Raw genomic sequence first — 16,569 nt, 5'->3', positions numbered from 1 at the left:
CCCCCTTGGCCTTTGCCTCAGGCCCCATCTATCCCCCTCAGTGCCCTACATCACCCCTCTTCTCCATATTACCCCTCTCTTTCCACCCCTATGGGTTCAGTGGTGCACCCCAAAAAAGGTAGGGGTGCCCCCACTTGGAGGCCCGGATCCCATTTCAGGGACTGGCAGCTCTTTGAGCCCCACATGGAGACAGGAATCTCCTTGGTGTCCAAGCCTGTGGTGCCACCCCACAGCAACCCCAGGGACGAGGTGGGATGCAGGACCCCGGGCACAGCCACGTTTATTTGGGGGGCTGGGGTTGTTCTGACCCTACAGTTTGGAATAGGTAACGGCCTCGGGGCCCTTCTTCTCCATGACAGCCTGCACTGACTTCAGGACGTCGTCCGTCTGCAGCATGCTCATGTTCCAGACCGCCTGGGGAGGGGGGACCCCTGGTGGGATGGGGATGATGAGGGACGTGGGGAGGGGGCTGTGGGTTGGGGGGATGCTCACCATGAAGCGCAGGCTGTCGGGCACCGGGTGATCCCTCGAGTACAACAAGTTCACCTTGGTGCCCTGCACGGCCACGGGGCTGCGGGCTGCGATGGAGGCGGCCAAATCCAGGGCTCCCTGCAGCAGCGCAGCCTTATCTGGGAAAACACGGCTGGGGGGGGGGGGGGGGGGGGGGGGGGGAGGAAAAGGGGAGGTGGAGATGGGGACGCTTTGGGGACACGGGGGGAGGTGGGGGGGGGGGGTCACCTCTGGGGGCCGCTCACCTCACCAAGCCGCAGCTCTGCGCCTCGGGGGCCATCATCTTGCGAGCGGTGAAGGCCAACTCGTTGACGAGGCTGCGGGGGTCCCGGGAGGTGAGGGGGGGTCTCCCCGCGTGCGTCCCACCATCGTCCCCACCACCCTTGTCACCCACCTTTGGCTGCCCACGATCTTGGGGAGACGCTGCAGTGTGCCCACGTCGGCCGCCAGCCCGATGTCCACCTCCTGCGGGACAGGGGACAGCGTGGGGACATGGGGGGGACAGCGTGGGGACATGGGGGGACATGGGGGGACATGGGGGGACATGGGGGGGGACGTCTGGGGACACGGGAAGTGGCGTGGGAACATGAGGACATGAAGGAAGACACTGAAGTGGCCGTGGGACAACCAGTGATGCGTTCAGGTTGGAGAAGACCTCCAAGACGCCAACTGCCTCAACCCACCGACCCCCGAGCGTCACCCTGTAGATTTATGAGAGGCCCTGGGGACATCCCTGAAAATGAGGGGACATCCGAGGGGACACGGAGACCCCAGAGGAACCAGGGGAGATCTGAGAACGTCGCAGGGCCCCCAGGGATGGCCTAAAGGAAGCAGGGACGGCTGATGGCCCCCAGGGCCACCCAACGAGGTCCCCCCGCTTACCTTCACCTGGAACCACGCGTCCTGGCTGCAGTAGCGGATGTCACAGGCACACACCAGGTCCACACCTGCAGAGGGGACCCCACGCCTGTGAGAGGGGCCCATCGTGGGCCCCCCAACCCCCCCCAAGCCCCGCTCACCTCCTCCGATGCAGGCGCCGTGCACAGCCGCAATCACAGGTTTGGGACACTGCGGGGCAGCGGGGAACAAAGACCCCATTCCTAAGCCACCCCGCTTTCCCAAACCATTCTCCCCTCTCCCCCCCCCATCCCAGCCCCATCCCAACCCAATCCCACCTTCTCCAACACGGTGAAGCTCTCCTGGTACGCGCGGATCTTCTGCTGCAGCTGCCAGGCCTTCCTGGCTGTGTCCTCACCGTCCACCATCATGAAATCCTTGCCCATGTCAACCAGATCGATCCCTGTGTTTCCCCCCCCCCCAAGCATGGGGGCTCAGCTCCATTCCTCACCCCCGGGTGAGGGGCAGTGAGCCCTCCCCATCTCCCCCACTCTCAACACTCCCAATTCCTTCCAGTTTCTATGAGACCCCCTACAATGAACCCAAATCCACCTCCAGGGGGTCCCTGGTCCTGGGTGGCAGCACCCAGCGGCCCCAATTCACCCCCCCTCAGAGGGTCCTGGAGACTTTTGAGTCCCAGACCCTTCCTCACCAGCTGTGAAGATGGGCCCCGCGCCTGAGATGACGACGGCGTGGCACGACGGGTCCTGGCTGATGTCCTGGAAGCACTTCACCATCTCCCTGCAGGGACAGCACTGAGGAAGAGGCCTGGGGGGGTGGGGAGGCAGATGAATTGGGGTTGGGGGGCTGGGGGGGTACCTCCAGAAGGCGATGTTCATGGCGTTTCTCTTCTCGGGGCGGTTCAGCTCCACGTGCAGCACGTGCTCCTGCACCGGCGTCACACGCAGGGTCTCAAAGCTGCGGCGCTGCGGCTCTGCTGCCCCCGAGGCCATCGTGCGGGTCAACAGCCAGAACGCTGCGGGGAGGGGGGGTCAGGGGATGGATTGAGGAGAGATGGGAGCCACCGGGCAGGGAGTGGGATGCACAAAAAGGGAGTGGGGAAAGTGGGGAGGGACCGGGGAGCAGCGGGAGCTGCTGGGAAGGAACTTTGGGGCATCGTAATGCACCGAGATGGGACCGAGAGCCACGGGAGCGGGACTGGGAAGCACTGGGGAGAGACAGGAATCCGTCAGAGAGGGGCTGATGAGGCTCTGAAGGGACTGGGAGGTATTGGGAACCAAGGGGAGAGGCTGCAAGGCACCGAGCCATGGGAAAGGACTGGGGGGGGGGGCACTGGGAGCAAGGAAGGGGGAACGGGGACCAACTGGGAGCTACTGGGACCAACTGGGAGCTACTGGGACCCCCTGGGACTCACCCAGGTGAAGGGAAAAGGGACACTGAGAGCACTGGGAATGAGGGGTGGGCCCAGGCAGCCGCTCATTGTTCAACCCAGGGGCCCTGAGAGGATCGGGAGGATCTGGGGGGGGGACAGAGGGGTCCAGAAGGTCCCAAGGCGGGGGAACACACAGAAGGCTTAGGGAGGATCCTGCAGTAACAGGGGTGGAAGTGGAGCAGAGGGCAGGAGGACACCGGGGGGGCACAGGGGGGTCCTGGGGGTCCCGGCCGGGCTTTGGGCAAAACGGGGCCCGCAGGGCAGCACTCACGTCTGGTCCGCAACGTCCGCAGCCCCGCGGCGATCACCGCCATTCGCGGCTACTCAGTCTTCCAAAGGTCGAGACCAACAAGTGGGGAAGAGAGCGCCGCCCCTCTACAACACGACCGGCCCCTCCCACCACGTGACCCTTCCGGAGCGTGAGAGGACAGACTCGGCTTCCGGTCCCGCCCCCCCCGGGGGCGGAAGTGCTCTCTATCCCAGCAGAAAGCGCCGCTCTCTCTTCTCCTCCGCCCCGGGAGGACTCGGGGAGCTGGGGGGAGCCCCGTTGTCCCCCTCCTCAAATAAGGGGGCGGACGGCTGCACCCATTCCCCTCTATTTAACCCCAACTGGGGTCAGCTGCACCCATGCCCCCCAGTCCCCTTCCCTGTCTATCATCTCCCTCCAAGCACGGGGGGCTGATCCCCCTACCACCCCAGCTCCATTCTCCTCTCTTTCATTCCCATCTACACCCCAAAATGGGGGAGGCTGCCCCCACAATCCCCCATGTCCCCCCCAGACCCATTCCCACTGAAAACAGGAAAAGGCACAACCTCCCCCCCCCCCCCCTTTAAAGGCTGGGAAAAGCAGCTGTTTCCAAACAGTTTATTGAAAGGCGCCGGGGACCCAGCAGCGGGGAGGGGGGGGGGGGGATTGGGGGGGCGGAGGGTTACAACACGGGGATGGGTCACACGTACAATCGTTCTCCTTAAAAATGATAGGGGGGGGGGGGGAAGAGGGGAAATGGGGAGGGGGTGGGGGGGAGGGCACCGCCACGGCCTCCCCTGCAGGCAGCCTCTACTGTGACTGTTCTGTGTTTTTTTTAAAAAAAAAAAAAGAAAAAACAAAAAACAAAAAAATAGAGGGCAGGGTCCGGCCGGGGGGGGCCCCTGGGGTGGGGGGGGCGCATTTAGGAGGCGTGCTGGGCGGTGGAGAAGCAGAGCTTCAGCGTGTAGGGGTAGGGCCCGTCTGCAGGGAGAAAATGGGGTTAAAGGGGAGGAAAAAATAAAGGGAGATTATTGGGGGTCGTGTGCGAGCAATGGGGGGGGAGGGGGGAAGGGGGGGCACTTACTGGGGTTCTTCATCTGGTAGTGGTTGAGGAAGCCGAGGGTCTCCAGTGCGTCGCTCTTGGATTCCCACTCCAGCAGCCCCGAGGAGCTGCGTTCGCCTGCAGAGGAGTGAGCCTTCCTCAGCCCGGGGGCTGCGGGCGGCCGTGCCGCCCCGTCCTGCCCACCCCGCGGGGCAGGGAGCTCCCGCGCTCCGCTCCCTGCCCACACACACTTACTCTTGCCAGAGAAAACCTTGACGGAGGACGGCCGCTTCACTCCCAGCTCATCGCAGATCTAAGGGACAGAAAGCACGTAAAAAAGCCATCAGAGGGGAAAGCTGGGGGTGTTTGATCACAGAATGGCCAGGGGTGGAAGGGACCTCAAGGGTCACGAAGCTCCAACCCCCTGCCACACACAGGGCCACCAACCTCCACATTTCACAGCAGCCCAGGCTGCCCAGGGCCCCATCCAACCTGGCCTTGAACACCTCCAGGGATGGACGGGGCATCACAGCCTCTCTGGCAGCTGTTCAGCCCCTCACCGCTCTCACAGCACACAACTTCCCCTGACATCCAACCTCCAGCTGCCCTCCCTCAACTTCCAACCATTTCCCCTCGTCCTGCTGCTACCAACCCTTGCACAGAGCTGACTCCCCTCCTGGCTGCAGGCTCCCTTTAGGCACTGCAGGCTGCACTGAGGTCACCCCCCAGCTTCTTTTCTCCATGCTGAACGAGCCCAGCTCCCTCAGCCTGTCCTTACAGTGGAGGTGCTGCAGTTCCTGATCATCTTCATGGCTCCCCTGCACCCTCTCCAAGCTCTCTCTGTCTTTCTTGCACTGGGGGCTCCAGCCCTGGATGCAGAGCTGCAGATGGGGCCTCACAAGAGCAGAGCAGAGGGGGACGATCACCTCCCCGTCCCTGCTGCCACCCCTCTGCTGATGGAGCCCAGGATCCCATTTCCTTTCCGTGTTTAACCCCAAATGGGTTGAAGACACACAGGAATTGAAAAAACGGGGCGTGCGTGTGGCCCCAAATCCAAGGAGAATACAGAAAACGGCCCCGCATGCAGAGAAAGGCCGGCCCACCTCGTAGAAGTTCTCCTCCGTCACCTCGAGGGGCGCGTTGAAGAAGTGCAGCACGTTGCTGGGGTGCTGGATGCGGTTCTTGGCCGCCTGCTCAGGGGTGGAAAAGCGGTTGTTGCGTGACCCACTGAAGTCCTTGTAGCTGCAGGAGCCGTCCTCCAGCCCGTAAGACTGCCCCGGCATGATGGCTTGCTGCTTGGAGACGCTGCAGGGGCACAAGGGGGGGGTTAACGAAGCCCCGGCGCTGCTCCCATCGCCCCCTACCCACACCCAGCGCCCACCAGACGTTCAGCTTCTGCCCGAACATGAAGTTGTTGTTGAGGTGGGTGATGGCCCTGTCCACGGCGTATCCATCCGCCATCTCCACCATGGCTGCCCCCGGTTTGCTCTTCATGAACTTCACCTGCCGACAGCGCCCGGCGTCACACAGCGCAAAGGGGGAAGGGAGGAGAGGGGAAGGGAGGAGAGGGGGAAGGGGGGGCTGCCCCCCAAGAGCTCACCTTCTCCACGTTCCCGTAGAGGCAGAAGATGTTGAAGACGCGGTCGCAGTTCATCTTGGACTGATCCAAACCGTAAACCATCAGCACAGGGCTGTCGGCGTGAGGGCCGTACTCGGGGGGCGGCGGTGGGGGTGGGGGGTGCCCATATTGGGGGCCGTAACGGCTGGGCCCCCGGCGATGCCCCCCGACCGGGGGTCCCATCCTCCTCCCTTCGTAGTGGGGCGGCGGGGGGCCGTAGCCCTCGTCGTGGTAATGCCCGTGGTATCCGCCGTGGGGTCCTCCTGGGGAGGGGGGCACAGGGACAGGGTTGGGGACCCCGGGGCAGGGTGGGGGGGGGGCTGATGACCCCACACCCACCCCCCCAGCTCCGCAGCGGCCTACCGTACTCCGCAGGGTGGTCTCCCAGGAGGGGGGGCTGCCGCTGGCGCTTGTTGGGGTTGCCTCCAGGGTCTCCTGCAGTCAGAAGGTGAAGGGGGTGAGCGGCGCAGAGCGCGGGCACCGCTGGCAAACGGGGCCCCTCCGAGTCCCTACAGCCTCCCCGGGGGCCTCGGGGGCTGCCCAAGGATCCCGGGGAGGTGACGGAGCTGGGGCTGCTGACATGGCGCCTGCTGGGCAGCGCCGCCCACCGTTACCCCTCCCCACCTCCCCACCTCCCCCCCCCCAGGACCAGGAGACCACCAGGTCTCCTCCTGTCACCAGGAGAGGAGCACCTGCTGCTCGCCCCCCCCCCGGCTCCGGGACGCCGCTGGGTTTCTCTATCGAGCCGTCAAACAATTAATGGTTAACATACAGAAAAACAAAACCGAAATCATCATCATCGTCATCATCTACGGAAATCAAGTGGCAAGACATCTCCCCGCCCTGAGACAGGCAGCAAAGCGACAGCAGTCGGGTCAGCACCCGTCACAGACACGGCATCACCACCACGGCACCAAACAGTTGCTCTTCTCGTCCCTCTGCGCGAGATCCGTGCGGCTCGTTCCACGACAGAGATGGAAAAGGGGCTACTTACAGCGGGAGTGCAAAGTACAAAGTCCATTGTCATACAACAGTTCTGCATGGCTCTTACCATTGGACGCTTCAAGAGTGAGTTAGCACAGTTCTGAAAGATGGCGTCCCATCAAACATACACTGCGACCCTGCATCACATGGTTTCAGAGTCATAAACACAGGTCAAAGGCACAAAACCGCTACAATCTTTCTTAAAAAAAAAGAAAGAAAAAAAAAAAGCCAAATCTTTAAAAGAAAAAAACGTCTCACAGCTGTGCTGTCTGTCCTCGAGAGGTGCCGAGAGAGGACATAAAGGTGTGATAAATGAGAGTGTTCCTCCGTGTTTCACTCCTGAATTGTGTGGGGCTGTAACAGAATGGTGCTTCTGGCTCTGTGTAGCTCTTTCCGTGTGCGTGTCTCCTCTGTAATGGAAATGTGTCTCGGCCCAAAAGCGGCCCCAGCTACGGCCTCATGGGGCTCTGTGTGCCCTTGGGGTGGTTTGGTTTTGCTCTCCGCTCGGCGCTGATAATGCTGGCAGCTGAGGACTGCAGGAGAAACTGTGCGAGCAAAGAACTGCCCTCCCAAACCAAACCGTGCTGACAGCAATCCTAAGGCTGGAGGGCCTCAGCTCTGCTCCGTTCTCCGTAAGAGCGCTGCTGGGCTCGTGGTCAGGACCCTCTGGGCCGTGTTTTCTAGTTCTGTGGATTCACTCTGGTTTGGTTTAAGTAAAGGTAGTGTCTGCTGTGGCATGCTGCGCCTCTTTCTCTCTGTGCTGTAGAGTCCTTGGGCCACGGTGTGGTGTTCTTGATGTAATGAGCTCAAGCTGCTGCTTGTTTTTCTGGATGCTGCGTGTTTTCTCCAGTGAGGTTTTTTTGTTTTTTTTTTTGTTTTTCTACACTGTGTGATGGTGTGAGGAATGTGCAGAGGCAGGTCACGGCCCATTCGGGACTTCCGCCGCAGAACGGTCCCCGGGTTTATGTGCTTGGAGCTGGGAAAGGCCACGTTACTGCACCCCCTCCCCGTTCCCAGCCGCCTGCCAGGCGAGCCTGGATGCAGCTCAACAATGCACGGCCCTGCGACCGCTCTGCACATCTACGTATGTACCTTGGAGGAGGGTCTGCCCGTGCTCTGGGGATGTCGTGTGTTGCCATTGCTCGCTTCGGCACCCGAGGAAGGGGGCGAGTCGGCGCTAAAACCCCCCCGAACCCACCATGAAACCCCCTCCCCTCCGATCGCAGACACGAAGCAGCCGCCCCTCTGCTCAGGGGTCGCTCGGGGACGGAGGGGACGCGAGCCCGGTTCGCTCAGCGCCGAGATGGGAAGGGCTACAAAGCAATGGCACTTTTTCTTTTTCCCCCCCAAACCAACAGAGGCTCCTCAAGGAGAGAATTGAAAAAACGACCAACAAAAAAAAAACCCCCAAAAACCGCCTCAAAACCTCCCCCCATCAAGGAAAACTGGGTGTGCAGAGACTTCCCTCGCTCGCAGGGCCGCGCGCCGACGCTTCCCGACAAGCGAGATGCAGCAAGAGCCTCGAGAGAAGCCCGGAGCTCACGGCTGGGGGTTCAGCCCAGCTCTCCCCTCACCACCGGCCCTACAGGAGGCTCTGGGGTGAAGGCGCGGCAGCAACGTGGCGTGACGTGAAGGTGGGAGCTGTGAGTGCTGTACCCGACGGCAGCGAAGGGACAAAGCGCTGCAGGGACATTACCTTGTCCGCTGAGGTTGGGGTTGGTGTAGTCCCAGGTGTCCTGGTCGTTCTTGAACACGTTCAGGCGCGTGGGCTGCGGGCAGACAGACAGACGGACGGACAGAGGGATGAGCGGCGGCGGCAGCTCGCCGGGGGCCGCTGCGCTGCACGGCTGCTCACCTTGGCGTATTCGATCTTGAGCGTGCAGCACCCCGAGTAGATGTCGGCCCCGTTGAGGGATGCTTTGGCTCGCTGCGCGCTCTGCACCGAGTCAAACGTTCGCAGCGTTAAGGGAGAAGGCTGCAAAGTGAGCAGGGCTGCGAGGAGGTTCTCTCTACGTGGGAACGATCACGGACAAAGCCAGGGAACAGCTACACTGAACCCGCCCTGCAGCAGCACCAGAAGCACGGCCGCGCAGCCGCGGAGCTGCATTTAAAGCCGTTCCAAGCGACCCCACGGCAGCGGGGCAGAATGGAGACGCTCTGAGGCACCAAAGGATATTCCACCATGGCCTGGACGCCGTTCTTCCTGAAGATAACAATCCTCTGCACGGGGCCACACGGGTTGCAGATGGTGTAGAGCACATCCTGCAAGGAAACAGAGGCGAGGGATCCGCACGAGGCACAGCCACTGCCACCAGAACCCCAAAACGATGCGCCCACGTGGAAAAAAAACCCCACGGGCTACGTGAGCACGGGGCAAAGGAACAGGAAAAGCAGATTTAAGACCACTGAGAGGCCCCTCCGAACCCCCCGCTCACCGTCGTGATGGAGTAGATGGGGTTGAGGATGGTGAAGAGCAAAACGTTGTTGACGCCACGGGAGTCGTCGCTGTCCCCAGGGCGGGAGATCTTCTGGCTGGTGGAGTAGTTGACAAAAGCCGGGTGCCCGGCGATGTAGATTTGGTTGTCGGCCGCGTAGTTGACAGCATTGCAGGCACCCAGGATGTCCTCAAACTCCACCAGGGCCTGTCGCTTCTTGGGCATCACCACCACGTAACTGCAGCAAAGCGGACCGGAGCTCAGGGCTGCGGGAGGGGAACCGACCCACGGGGCTGCTGCAACTCACCTGATGGGACCAAACTCCTGCAGGGCCTCCACCAGGTCGGCCTCCACCACGCCGTCAATCAGCCCCCGGATGTGAACCACGGGGGACGCGGGGGTCTTGTGGGGATCGTCGTAGTTCTCCTGGGAGGGGACGTGGGGAAAACTTGGCTCAGAATGCAGCCATCACAGCTACCAAAGGCACACCGGGACCCCAACCCTAACCCAACCCCAACCCCCCTTAACCCCCACCCAACCCCATAACCCCTAATTATAACTCCTACCCCCCAAACCCTACCCCAAATCCTAATTCCCCCCCAACCCTAATTCCCCCCCCTTGCCCCCAACCCTAACCCCTAGCCCAACACCAAACCCCCAACCTCTAACCCAAACCCTACTTGCCCCCTAACCCAAACCCTAATTCCTTCCCTAAGCCCCCGAACTGTAACCCCCACCCAATCCCAACCCCCGAACCCCCCCAAATTCCTTCTAAACCCAACCCTGACCCCAAACCCTTATTTCCCCCCCAAACCCAAGCCCCCTTAACCCTCAACTCAACCCCCATAACCCTAATTCCCCCCCTAACCCAATCCCAATCCCGAACCCAACCCACAATTCCCCCCCTAAGCACCTCCCCCTGGGTTCCCCAACCCCTCAACCCTAAACCTAACCCTAAGCGCCCCCCTGCCCACGTGGCCCTCCCACCCCTACAGGAACAGTGGGCGGCCCCTGCCCCCTCCAACACCCCACGGACCCCCTCCCCAGTATTTCCCCCTCTCACCGCTCCGCCGGCCCCAGCCCCGCCGCCCCCCCCTGGTCCTCCAGGCCCATGAGGCGGCGGTTCCGCGTTTTCCGTCTTCTGACGCTTCGGGGCTCGGCCTCCGTCGCCCCCCCCTCCGTAGTACCTCCCCGAGCCGCCCCCGCCGCCCCCGCCCGCCGCCATTTTGCCCATCTCGCCCCCTCGGCCGCTGCCCTCCGCGCTCTGCGGGCCCCGCCACCGCCGCCGCGACATGGCGCCCCGCTCCGCCGCACCGCCTCCGCCACGCCCCCATTGGGCGGGCCCCACGCCACTCAGGCGGAGCGCTCGTTCCATTGGCTGGCCGCGATGCCGCTCAGCCGAAATCCCCGCCCTCCAAAGCGATTGGCCTTGCGTGCCTGCCAGCCCGTCCCTGGTTCGGCCGCGCTTCTGCCTGTCAGAGAGGGCAATGCATCCCATTGGCCACTACATCCTTTCATTCTCCCGCCCACCGAAGTGATTGGCTAGCTCAGACATTCGTCTGGGTTTGGCCCCGCCCCCCGTCTTGGTCCGCACGGAGCTTCCGCCTTCTTCTTCAGATCGGTTCTTCAGACCGCTCACCGCGGCTCCCAGAAGGCATTTCGGTAAGCCCTCGACACTCTATTGGTCAACGGACACGCCGCTCAACAACCCTTGCTCCTGATTGGCTTCGTTCCCGCACGTCACCACCCCAAGCGTGCGCAAATCTCATTTGCCAATCCTCCTGCCTGTTAACTTTGTCCCCGCGCTGGGATTGGCCAGACTGGCATTCCCCCCCAGTAAGTTGAGAACCCTTCAGAGCCCCCCAAGGGTCCTCCAGAGCCCAGGCTGGGGGTTCAACTCCCCCCCTGCCCCCCTCCCTCCCCCACCACTGAGTGTCCCTGCATCCCAGGACCCCCCACCCCAAAGACCCCACAGGGGCACAAAAACGGCAATAGGGACCCCCACCCCAAAAATACACAAAGCCAGGCTACGTCTGCGCTGCTGTTTAATGTCCCCATCCTCCTCTCTACGGCTCTTTGCCATCTGCCTGGTGTTTGCTGGGAGCTCCACTGCTCTCAGTGCGGCCCCCTGAGCCATCGGCGCGGCCCCTCCGGGATTTGGGGTCACCCCCCGAGGTGCTGCTCGTGTCCTCCTGGGCTGCCTTGGCATCAATGGCGGCGTGCTCCTTCCTCACCAGCTCCTGCAGCTCCTTCTGTGGGGTGGGAGAGAAGGGGTGGGAGGTGAACCCTCATGGGATGGAAGGGGGGGGGAAAATCCCCAACGTGTTGCTGTATTTTGGGGTCTCACCTTCCAGCCCAGCAGCTCTGCCAGTGCCAGGCAGCCCTCATCGCAGTCCCCCAGCCAGGCCACATCCCTGGGAGGGGGGGCAGAAGAATATGGGGGCACAGAGATGGGGGGGACACAAAGCGTGTGGGGAAAGGGGGCACACGAGGAAGGGGCAGCCCCTCAGTGACCCCCTAAAATACAAGGAAAGGCCACAGCCCTCAGTTCCCCACACGCACCCTCACCCCAGCTGCTGTGCCTGCGGACCCTACGCCCCCACCCCTCATCCCTGGATCCTCCTGTGCCCCCAATGTCCCCCCAGGCCCCCCCGCCCCCAGTCCCTGCCTGTAGGCTTTGTCTGAGTCGAAGTCCATCCCGCAGCCGAAGCCCATGAGGGACATGAAGGCATCACTCTGGGGACAATGAGGAGCTGATGAGACTGGGGGGGAGGGTGGCAATTGCCCCCTCTCGCCATTCAGCAACCCTATACACCCCCCCTACCCCCCATCTCCCCTCACCTGCCCCGTTTTCTCCTTGTTGATGAGGAGCCGGGGGGTGCTGGCAGGGACCCTGAAACACAAAATTGGGAACAATGAGAGAACTGAGGAGCTGAGACGCCGCAGGAAGGATGAGATGCATTGAGGGAAGGGGGGAACGTGGCGCATTTCGGGGTGGGGGCTGTGACCTGCTAACAAGGGAGGCGAAGGGCTGGACCTGAAGCGAAGTGCCCATGATGATGAGAAGATCGACTTTCTGGAAGTCCTGTGGGGACAGAAGGGGTGGCAAAGAGACAACTGTGGCCCCCCAGCCCCATCTCCATCGTGCCCCCCCGCCTCCCCACAAGCGCTCACCGACTGTAGAAGACTGAAGAAGCGAGATGGGAGGTTCTCACCAAAAAATACAATGTCTGGAAAAAACAGGTGAACATCACGGCATGGGGGGAGGGGGGGATGGATGCACTGACCCCCATCCCTTATCACCCCTAATTCAGGAGGGGCACAGAACCATCTCCTCGCCTCACCTGGCTTCACCACGCTCTGGCACTTGTCACACTTGGGGACGAGGGACGAGAAGATTTTCTCTGTGACAGAACAGGGCACCACAGCTCAGCAGGGGGGTGGGAGGTGCACACGAGACCCTCCCCCATCCCTCCCCTCCCCAATCTCCCCCTTCCCGCCGTTACCTTTCACCCAACTCAGGTCATACTGATGCCGGCAGGAGGAACGCAGGCAGTGTGCAGTTTGGAAGGTGCCGTGAGCCTCCACCAAATCCTCAGGTTGCAGCCCTGCCACACGCTCCAGCGTGTCGATGTTCTGTAGGAGAGGGAAAGTCATAGGGACAGCATTTAAGGGTGTTCTCAGCTCCGGGAAGGGGGCACAGCAAAGGGGGTGCACCTGTGTGTAGCAGCGCAGCAGCAGCCCCTTCTCCTTCAGCAGCCGCATGAAGTAGTGGCAAACTGTGGGCTATGGGAGAGAGAGGAACCACGGGGAGGGGGGGTATATGGTGTCCAACCCCCCAAGAATCACCTCTTACCTTCAGCTGTCCTGGGAGCAGCTCCTTAGCCAATGCAAAGAAAGGCTCTGGGTGTTGCTGGAGGAAAAGTGGGGGGGGGAGGGGGGTGATCAGAGTCTGGTGGGGGGTTCAGGGCCCGGTGCTGTGCTGAGGGGGGGCTCAGAGGGCGCTCAGCCTCAAGTTCCCCCAAACCTTGAAATAGGAGATGTCAAAGATGGCCTCAGGGTAGGGCAGTTCATAGCGGCTCAGGTTGGCGTACAGCCCGGTTCCAGGTGAGCGGAAGTCGGGGATCCCGGCGGCTGCCAAGGGGGGGGGGGGGTTGTTACCATAAACGCTGCCACTCCTCCGCCTCCCCCCCCCGGTTCTGCTCACCCGTGGAGATCCCGGCGCCCACCATGCACACCACGCGACGGCAGCGCTCGCTCTGCATAAACCGGGCGATTCCCGTCAGCGACAGCTCATCCAAAACGCGTTCCGGCGGCTCCGTGCCCAACCCCAGCGTCCGTGCCAGGAGGTTTCGCAGCAGCTCCACTGCGGGCGGTACCGGGAGGAATCACAACGGGGTCCCGCCGGCCCGGCCGGGCTCCGCACCCCACACTCACTATCGGGATCCTCCGTGGAGCCGCCCTCAGCTTCAGCGTCGGGTTCAGCCCCGGGAGGGGGAGCTGCGGAGGTGGGACGGGGCGTCACGGAGGGCCGGAGGGACCCTCCAGCCTCAGCACCGCCACTGCCACCACCATTAGCACCGCCATTACCGTCCGCTCCGGACATGGGAGCTCCTGGAAGCGCTTCCCGGCATGCCGTGGGGCGTCTACACTGTTTGGCAGAAGACTCCAAACTTCCGGGTATGCCCGGCATGGGTGGTGCTGATTGGCTGAAGGCGCCACGCTTCCCGGGATGCTCTGCGCGGACGGCGCTGGCTGGCTGAGACAGCTGTACTTCCCGAGATGCATAGCGCCGGTTTCTCTGATTAGCTGAAGACGCCACGCTTCCCGGGATGCATTGCGCAGGCGGCTCTAACCAGCTGGAAGCGCCACACTTCCCGGTATGCCCCGCGTGAACTCTGCTGATTGTCTGAGACCGCCGCACTTCCCAGCATGCTCTTCGCTACAGCCATCGATCTCCGCACTTCCCAGCATGCCTCGCGCGGGCAGCGCTGATTGGCTGAAGGAACTTACCACTCCCATCGTGCCTCTCTATTTCCCGGAAGTGTTCTCTGGACTACGCGTCCCGGCGGGCCTTGCGCTGCTTCCCCCCCCTCCCGGGCCGCGGGGATTTCCCGGCCCGGCGGCGCTGGGCCCGTGGTGGCGGGGCCCTGAGCGCGGCCCGGCTGATGGCGGCCGCGGGGGCCGCGCCGTCCGGCGATGCGAAGCGAACGGAGGGAGACGAGTGGTACGACAGCGGGCTGGGCTCATTGGGAGAAGGGCAGTTGGCACCGCTGTCCCACAGCCCCGGTCCGGGTCCGGAGTCTCCCGAAGAGGCTCCTCCGGAGGCCCCGGAGCCCGAGGCTGAGGTGTGGCTGCGGCACGTGCTGAGCTTCGTCAGCGAGGACGGCGATACGTGAGTGAAGGAGCAGCGGGGGGAAGGGGGACGGGGGGGCGGTGATCGGGGCCGCTGAGCTGAGGCCGAACCCCCCCCCAAACCCCCACCACAGAGCGCTGCACCTCGCGGTCATCCACGAGCACGAGGCTTTCCTGGATTCCATCCTGCAGCGCGCGGCAGGCACTGCTTACATGGATCTGCAGAACGACCTCGGGCAGGTGAGGGCAGCCGGGGGGGCCTGGAGCTGTTAGAGAGAGACCGGGGCGACCCCCGGGCTGTGGGGCAATTGTCTGGGCTGGGGCTGATCCCTGGGCTGGGTGCAGCAGACGGGGGGGGTTGGGGGGATGAACCCCTTGTCTGGGGGCAGGCAAAGGAATTGCAGAAACACCAAGGTTGGAGAAGACCTGCAAGATCACCCAGTGCCACCGTCCGCCATCACCAGTAGCTCTCACTAAACTGTGTCCCTCAACACAAAATCCCAGCACCAAGCACCAGCCCAGGCGATTCCTGAAGTGAGGGCGACTGCCCGGGTCAGGCGGTGATCCGTGGGGCCTTTCCCAACCTTGACTGATTTCCTCTCTCTCTTGCAGACCGCCCTGCACCTGGCTGTCATCTTGGGGCTGCCCGGCTTCGTGCGCAAGCTGCGGGCGGCGGGCGCGGGGCTGGGACTGCAGGAACGTGGGGGTCACACAGCCCTGCACCTCGCGTGCCGGGAGGGGCAGCCCCACTGCGCCCAGCACCTCCTGGGGGGTCTCGGCTGCCCCCTGAGCGAGGAGGAGCGTGCGCAGCTGGAGAGCGTCAACTATGATGGTAAGGTGGGGGAGTCCAAAGCGAGCCGTGTGGGACCGAGGCATTCGGGAGCACGTGGAGAACGATGGGAGGAGGAGAACGGCGGGGTTTCTTTGTGGGGATGTTGGAGGGATGTTAAGCGTGCAGTAGGGGAGCGTAGCTTGGAACACGGGGGGGTGCTTAGAGATGACTGAAGGGCCGGGGAGGGGGGGCTGAAGTGCTCTGGGGACGTTGGGGATGCAGTATGAGGGCGCACAGGGCACTGAGGATGCGACAGGGAGGTGGTGTCAGCATTTGGGGCTGCGACACGGGGACGCTGAGGTGCCTTGCAGCGAAACAGAGGCAACGCAGGACATACTGGGGCTGCAGTGCAGCGTTCAAGCAGGGCTGCGGGGTTGGGACGCGGTGGTGGCACTGCGATGTCCCCCTCTGCAGGTTACACCCCCTTGCACGTTGCCATTCTTCGGAAGGACGTGGAATTGGTGCAGCTGCTGCTGCGTGCCGGCGCCGACTCCAACAAAGCAGTGAGAACAGAAAGGGGGCGGGCAGGGGGGATCTAAAAGGACGCTGGCCTTCCTGTGCTCCCCGCCCTGATTTCCTACCCTTCCCTGCACCCCCAAAGGAGCCGAGCTGTGGCCGCAGCCCCCTGCACCTGGCGGTGGAAGCACAGAGCCTGGAGATGGCAGAGCTGCTGCTGCGGGCGGGCGCTGACCCGGCGGCACGGGGCTACGGGGGTCGCACCCCCCTTTACAGCGCCCGACTTCGCCCTGATCCCCGCCTGCCCCAACTGCTGCGTGCTTTCGGTGCCCCTGACAGCTCCGGCGATTCTGAGGACAGTGAGGAGGACGAAGACAGCGAGGAGGAGGACAGCAGTGGTGTAAGTAGCCCCCAAAGCCCCACCTGAAAACCGAGCGGCCTCTCGGGGTCTGAGCGCTGCTTTTACCCCTCCTCCTTCGTTCCATCCCCCCCAGGAGGAATACGACGACATCGTCATCAACAGCGGTCGCTGTGCGGACTGAGGGGACGCCCCTGGAGCTGCAGCCACCCCCCCTTATTTATCGGGGTCCCCCGAAGGCATGGGCTGGACTTTGGGAGGCTCCCTGTGCTCCCTTTCTTCTCCTTTTCCCTGGGTATAGCGTAGAGGATTTATATAAGTTGTTTTAAAATAAAAAGGGGGGGCAGTTCCCCCCTCCCCCCAATTGCCCCCCCTCCCCCAAATGTGGCTCCCTTGAAGGCCCTGCTGTCACATTGCTGCCTGGAGAGGCGCGGGGATGGCA

At 62.9% G+C, this 16,569-nt stretch overlaps 4 protein-coding genes across 6 annotated transcripts; 1 reads left to right on the top strand and 3 right to left on the bottom strand.

The window, feature by feature from the left end:
* Positions 1–271: 271 nt before the first annotated feature.
* ECH1 (enoyl-CoA hydratase 1) lies at positions 272–3,211 on the bottom strand. The gene is made up of 10 exons (XM_052668191.1): positions 3,072–3,211; positions 2,227–2,383; positions 2,060–2,148; positions 1,686–1,810; positions 1,530–1,578; positions 1,393–1,457; positions 905–975; positions 756–827; positions 493–643; positions 272–414 (listed from the first exon to the last, which is right to left on the bottom strand). Exons 1-10 carry the CDS (start codon positions 3,112–3,114, stop codon positions 310–312), a joined length of 927 nt encoding a protein of 308 aa, XP_052524151.1. The 5' UTR covers positions 3,115–3,211; the 3' UTR covers positions 272–309.
* Positions 3,212–3,827: 616 nt separating this feature from the next.
* HNRNPL (heterogeneous nuclear ribonucleoprotein L) lies at positions 3,828–10,324 on the bottom strand. 2 transcript variants are annotated; one of them, XM_052667668.1, is made up of 13 exons: positions 10,190–10,324; positions 9,434–9,552; positions 9,127–9,364; positions 8,868–8,953; positions 8,547–8,643; positions 8,388–8,460; positions 6,071–6,142; positions 5,690–5,970; positions 5,471–5,592; positions 5,193–5,394; positions 4,345–4,402; positions 4,132–4,260; positions 3,828–4,028 (listed from the first exon to the last, which is right to left on the bottom strand). In XM_052667668.1, the coding sequence occupies exons 3-13, from the start codon at positions 9,349–9,351 to the stop codon at positions 3,970–3,972; spliced, it is 1,404 nt and encodes a 467-aa protein (XP_052523628.1). In that variant the 5' UTR covers positions 9,352–9,364; positions 9,434–9,552; positions 10,190–10,324; the 3' UTR covers positions 3,828–3,969. The 2 variants fall into 2 exon arrangements, with proteins under 2 accessions (XP_052523628.1, XP_052523637.1); XM_052667677.1 differs by having other exon boundaries at positions 3,829–4,028; positions 4,132–4,227.
* An 830-nt stretch (positions 10,325–11,154) lies between these two features.
* Positions 11,155–13,816, bottom strand: SIRT2 (sirtuin 2). 2 transcript variants are annotated; one of them, XM_052668168.1, is made up of 14 exons: positions 13,717–13,816; positions 13,564–13,626; positions 13,334–13,492; positions 13,154–13,260; positions 12,983–13,039; positions 12,844–12,912; positions 12,633–12,762; positions 12,471–12,530; positions 12,301–12,356; positions 12,135–12,211; positions 11,968–12,019; positions 11,795–11,862; positions 11,474–11,540; positions 11,155–11,378 (listed from the first exon to the last, which is right to left on the bottom strand). In XM_052668168.1, exons 1-14 carry the CDS (start codon positions 13,730–13,732, stop codon positions 11,193–11,195), a joined length of 1,167 nt encoding a protein of 388 aa, XP_052524128.1. In that variant the 5' UTR covers positions 13,733–13,816; the 3' UTR covers positions 11,155–11,192. The 2 variants fall into 2 exon arrangements, with proteins under 2 accessions (XP_052524128.1, XP_052524119.1); XM_052668159.1 differs by having other exon boundaries at positions 13,564–13,761.
* Positions 13,817–14,222: 406 nt separating this feature from the next.
* Positions 14,223–16,510, top strand: NFKBIB (NFKB inhibitor beta). Its single transcript, XM_052668178.1, has 6 exons — positions 14,223–14,521; positions 14,616–14,721; positions 15,094–15,313; positions 15,728–15,816; positions 15,915–16,169; positions 16,264–16,510. The coding sequence occupies exons 1-6, from the start codon at positions 14,295–14,297 to the stop codon at positions 16,309–16,311; spliced, it is 945 nt and encodes a 314-aa protein (XP_052524138.1). The 5' UTR covers positions 14,223–14,294; the 3' UTR covers positions 16,312–16,510.
* Positions 16,511–16,569: the final 59 nt, after the last annotated feature.

This window comes from Tympanuchus pallidicinctus, unplaced genomic scaffold (assembly GCF_026119805.1).
Source record: "Tympanuchus pallidicinctus isolate F22 unplaced genomic scaffold, pur_lepc_1.0 scaffold101, whole genome shotgun sequence".
NCBI classification, from domain to species: domain Eukaryota; kingdom Metazoa; phylum Chordata; class Aves; order Galliformes; family Phasianidae; genus Tympanuchus; species Tympanuchus pallidicinctus.
The sequence above is the reverse complement of the archived record's forward strand: the minus strand, read 5'-3'. Positions and strand labels throughout refer to the sequence as shown.

What these genes read in the sequence shown, in the direction of transcription:
- ECH1 (XM_052668191.1), bottom strand. Translation starts at nt 3,114, where the DNA reads ATGGCGGTGATCGCCGCGGGGCTGCGGACGTTGCGGACCAGAC. An exon ending in GCGGACGTTGCGGACCAGAC is followed by an intron (nt 2,384 to 3,071) that starts GTGAGTGCTGCC and finishes CCCTCCCCGCAG; the next exon opens with CGTTCTGGCTGTTGACCCGC. An exon ending in CCGACAGCCTGCGCTTCATG is followed by an intron (nt 415 to 492) that starts GTGAGCATCCCC and finishes CCCCCTCCCCAG; the next exon opens with GCGGTCTGGAACATGAGCAT.
- HNRNPL (XM_052667668.1), bottom strand. Translation starts at nt 9,351, where the DNA reads ATGCCCAAGAAGCGACAGGCCCTGGTGGAGTTTGAGGACATCCTGGGT. An exon ending in CCCCAACCTCAGCGGACAAG is followed by an intron (nt 6,143 to 8,387) that starts GTAATGTCCCTG and finishes TTCTGACTGCAG; the next exon opens with GAGACCCTGGAGGCAACCCC. An exon ending in AGACCACCCTGCGGAGTACG is followed by an intron (nt 5,971 to 6,070) that starts GTAGGCCGCTGC and finishes CCCCCTCCCCAG; the next exon opens with GAGGACCCCACGGCGGATAC.
- SIRT2 (XM_052668159.1), bottom strand. Translation starts at nt 13,732, where the DNA reads ATGTCCGGAGCGGACGGTAATGGCGGTGCTAATGGTGGTGGCAGTGGC. An exon ending in GGGCGCCGGGATCTCCACGG is followed by an intron (nt 13,261 to 13,333) that starts GTGAGCAGAACC and finishes CCCCCTTGGCAG; the next exon opens with CCGCCGGGATCCCCGACTTC. An exon ending in ACAAGGAGAAAACGGGGCAG is followed by an intron (nt 11,863 to 11,967) that starts GTGAGGGGAGAT and finishes CATTGTCCCCAG; the next exon opens with AGTGATGCCTTCATGTCCCT.
- NFKBIB (XM_052668178.1), top strand. Translation starts at nt 14,295, where the DNA reads ATGGCGGCCGCGGGGGCCGCGCCGTCCGGCGATGCGAAGCGAACGGAG. An exon ending in TGCAGAACGACCTCGGGCAG is followed by an intron (nt 14,722 to 15,093) that starts GTGAGGGCAGCC and finishes TCTCTCTTGCAG; the next exon opens with ACCGCCCTGCACCTGGCTGT. An exon ending in GGAGAGCGTCAACTATGATG is followed by an intron (nt 15,314 to 15,727) that starts GTAAGGTGGGGG and finishes CCCCCTCTGCAG; the next exon opens with GTTACACCCCCTTGCACGTT.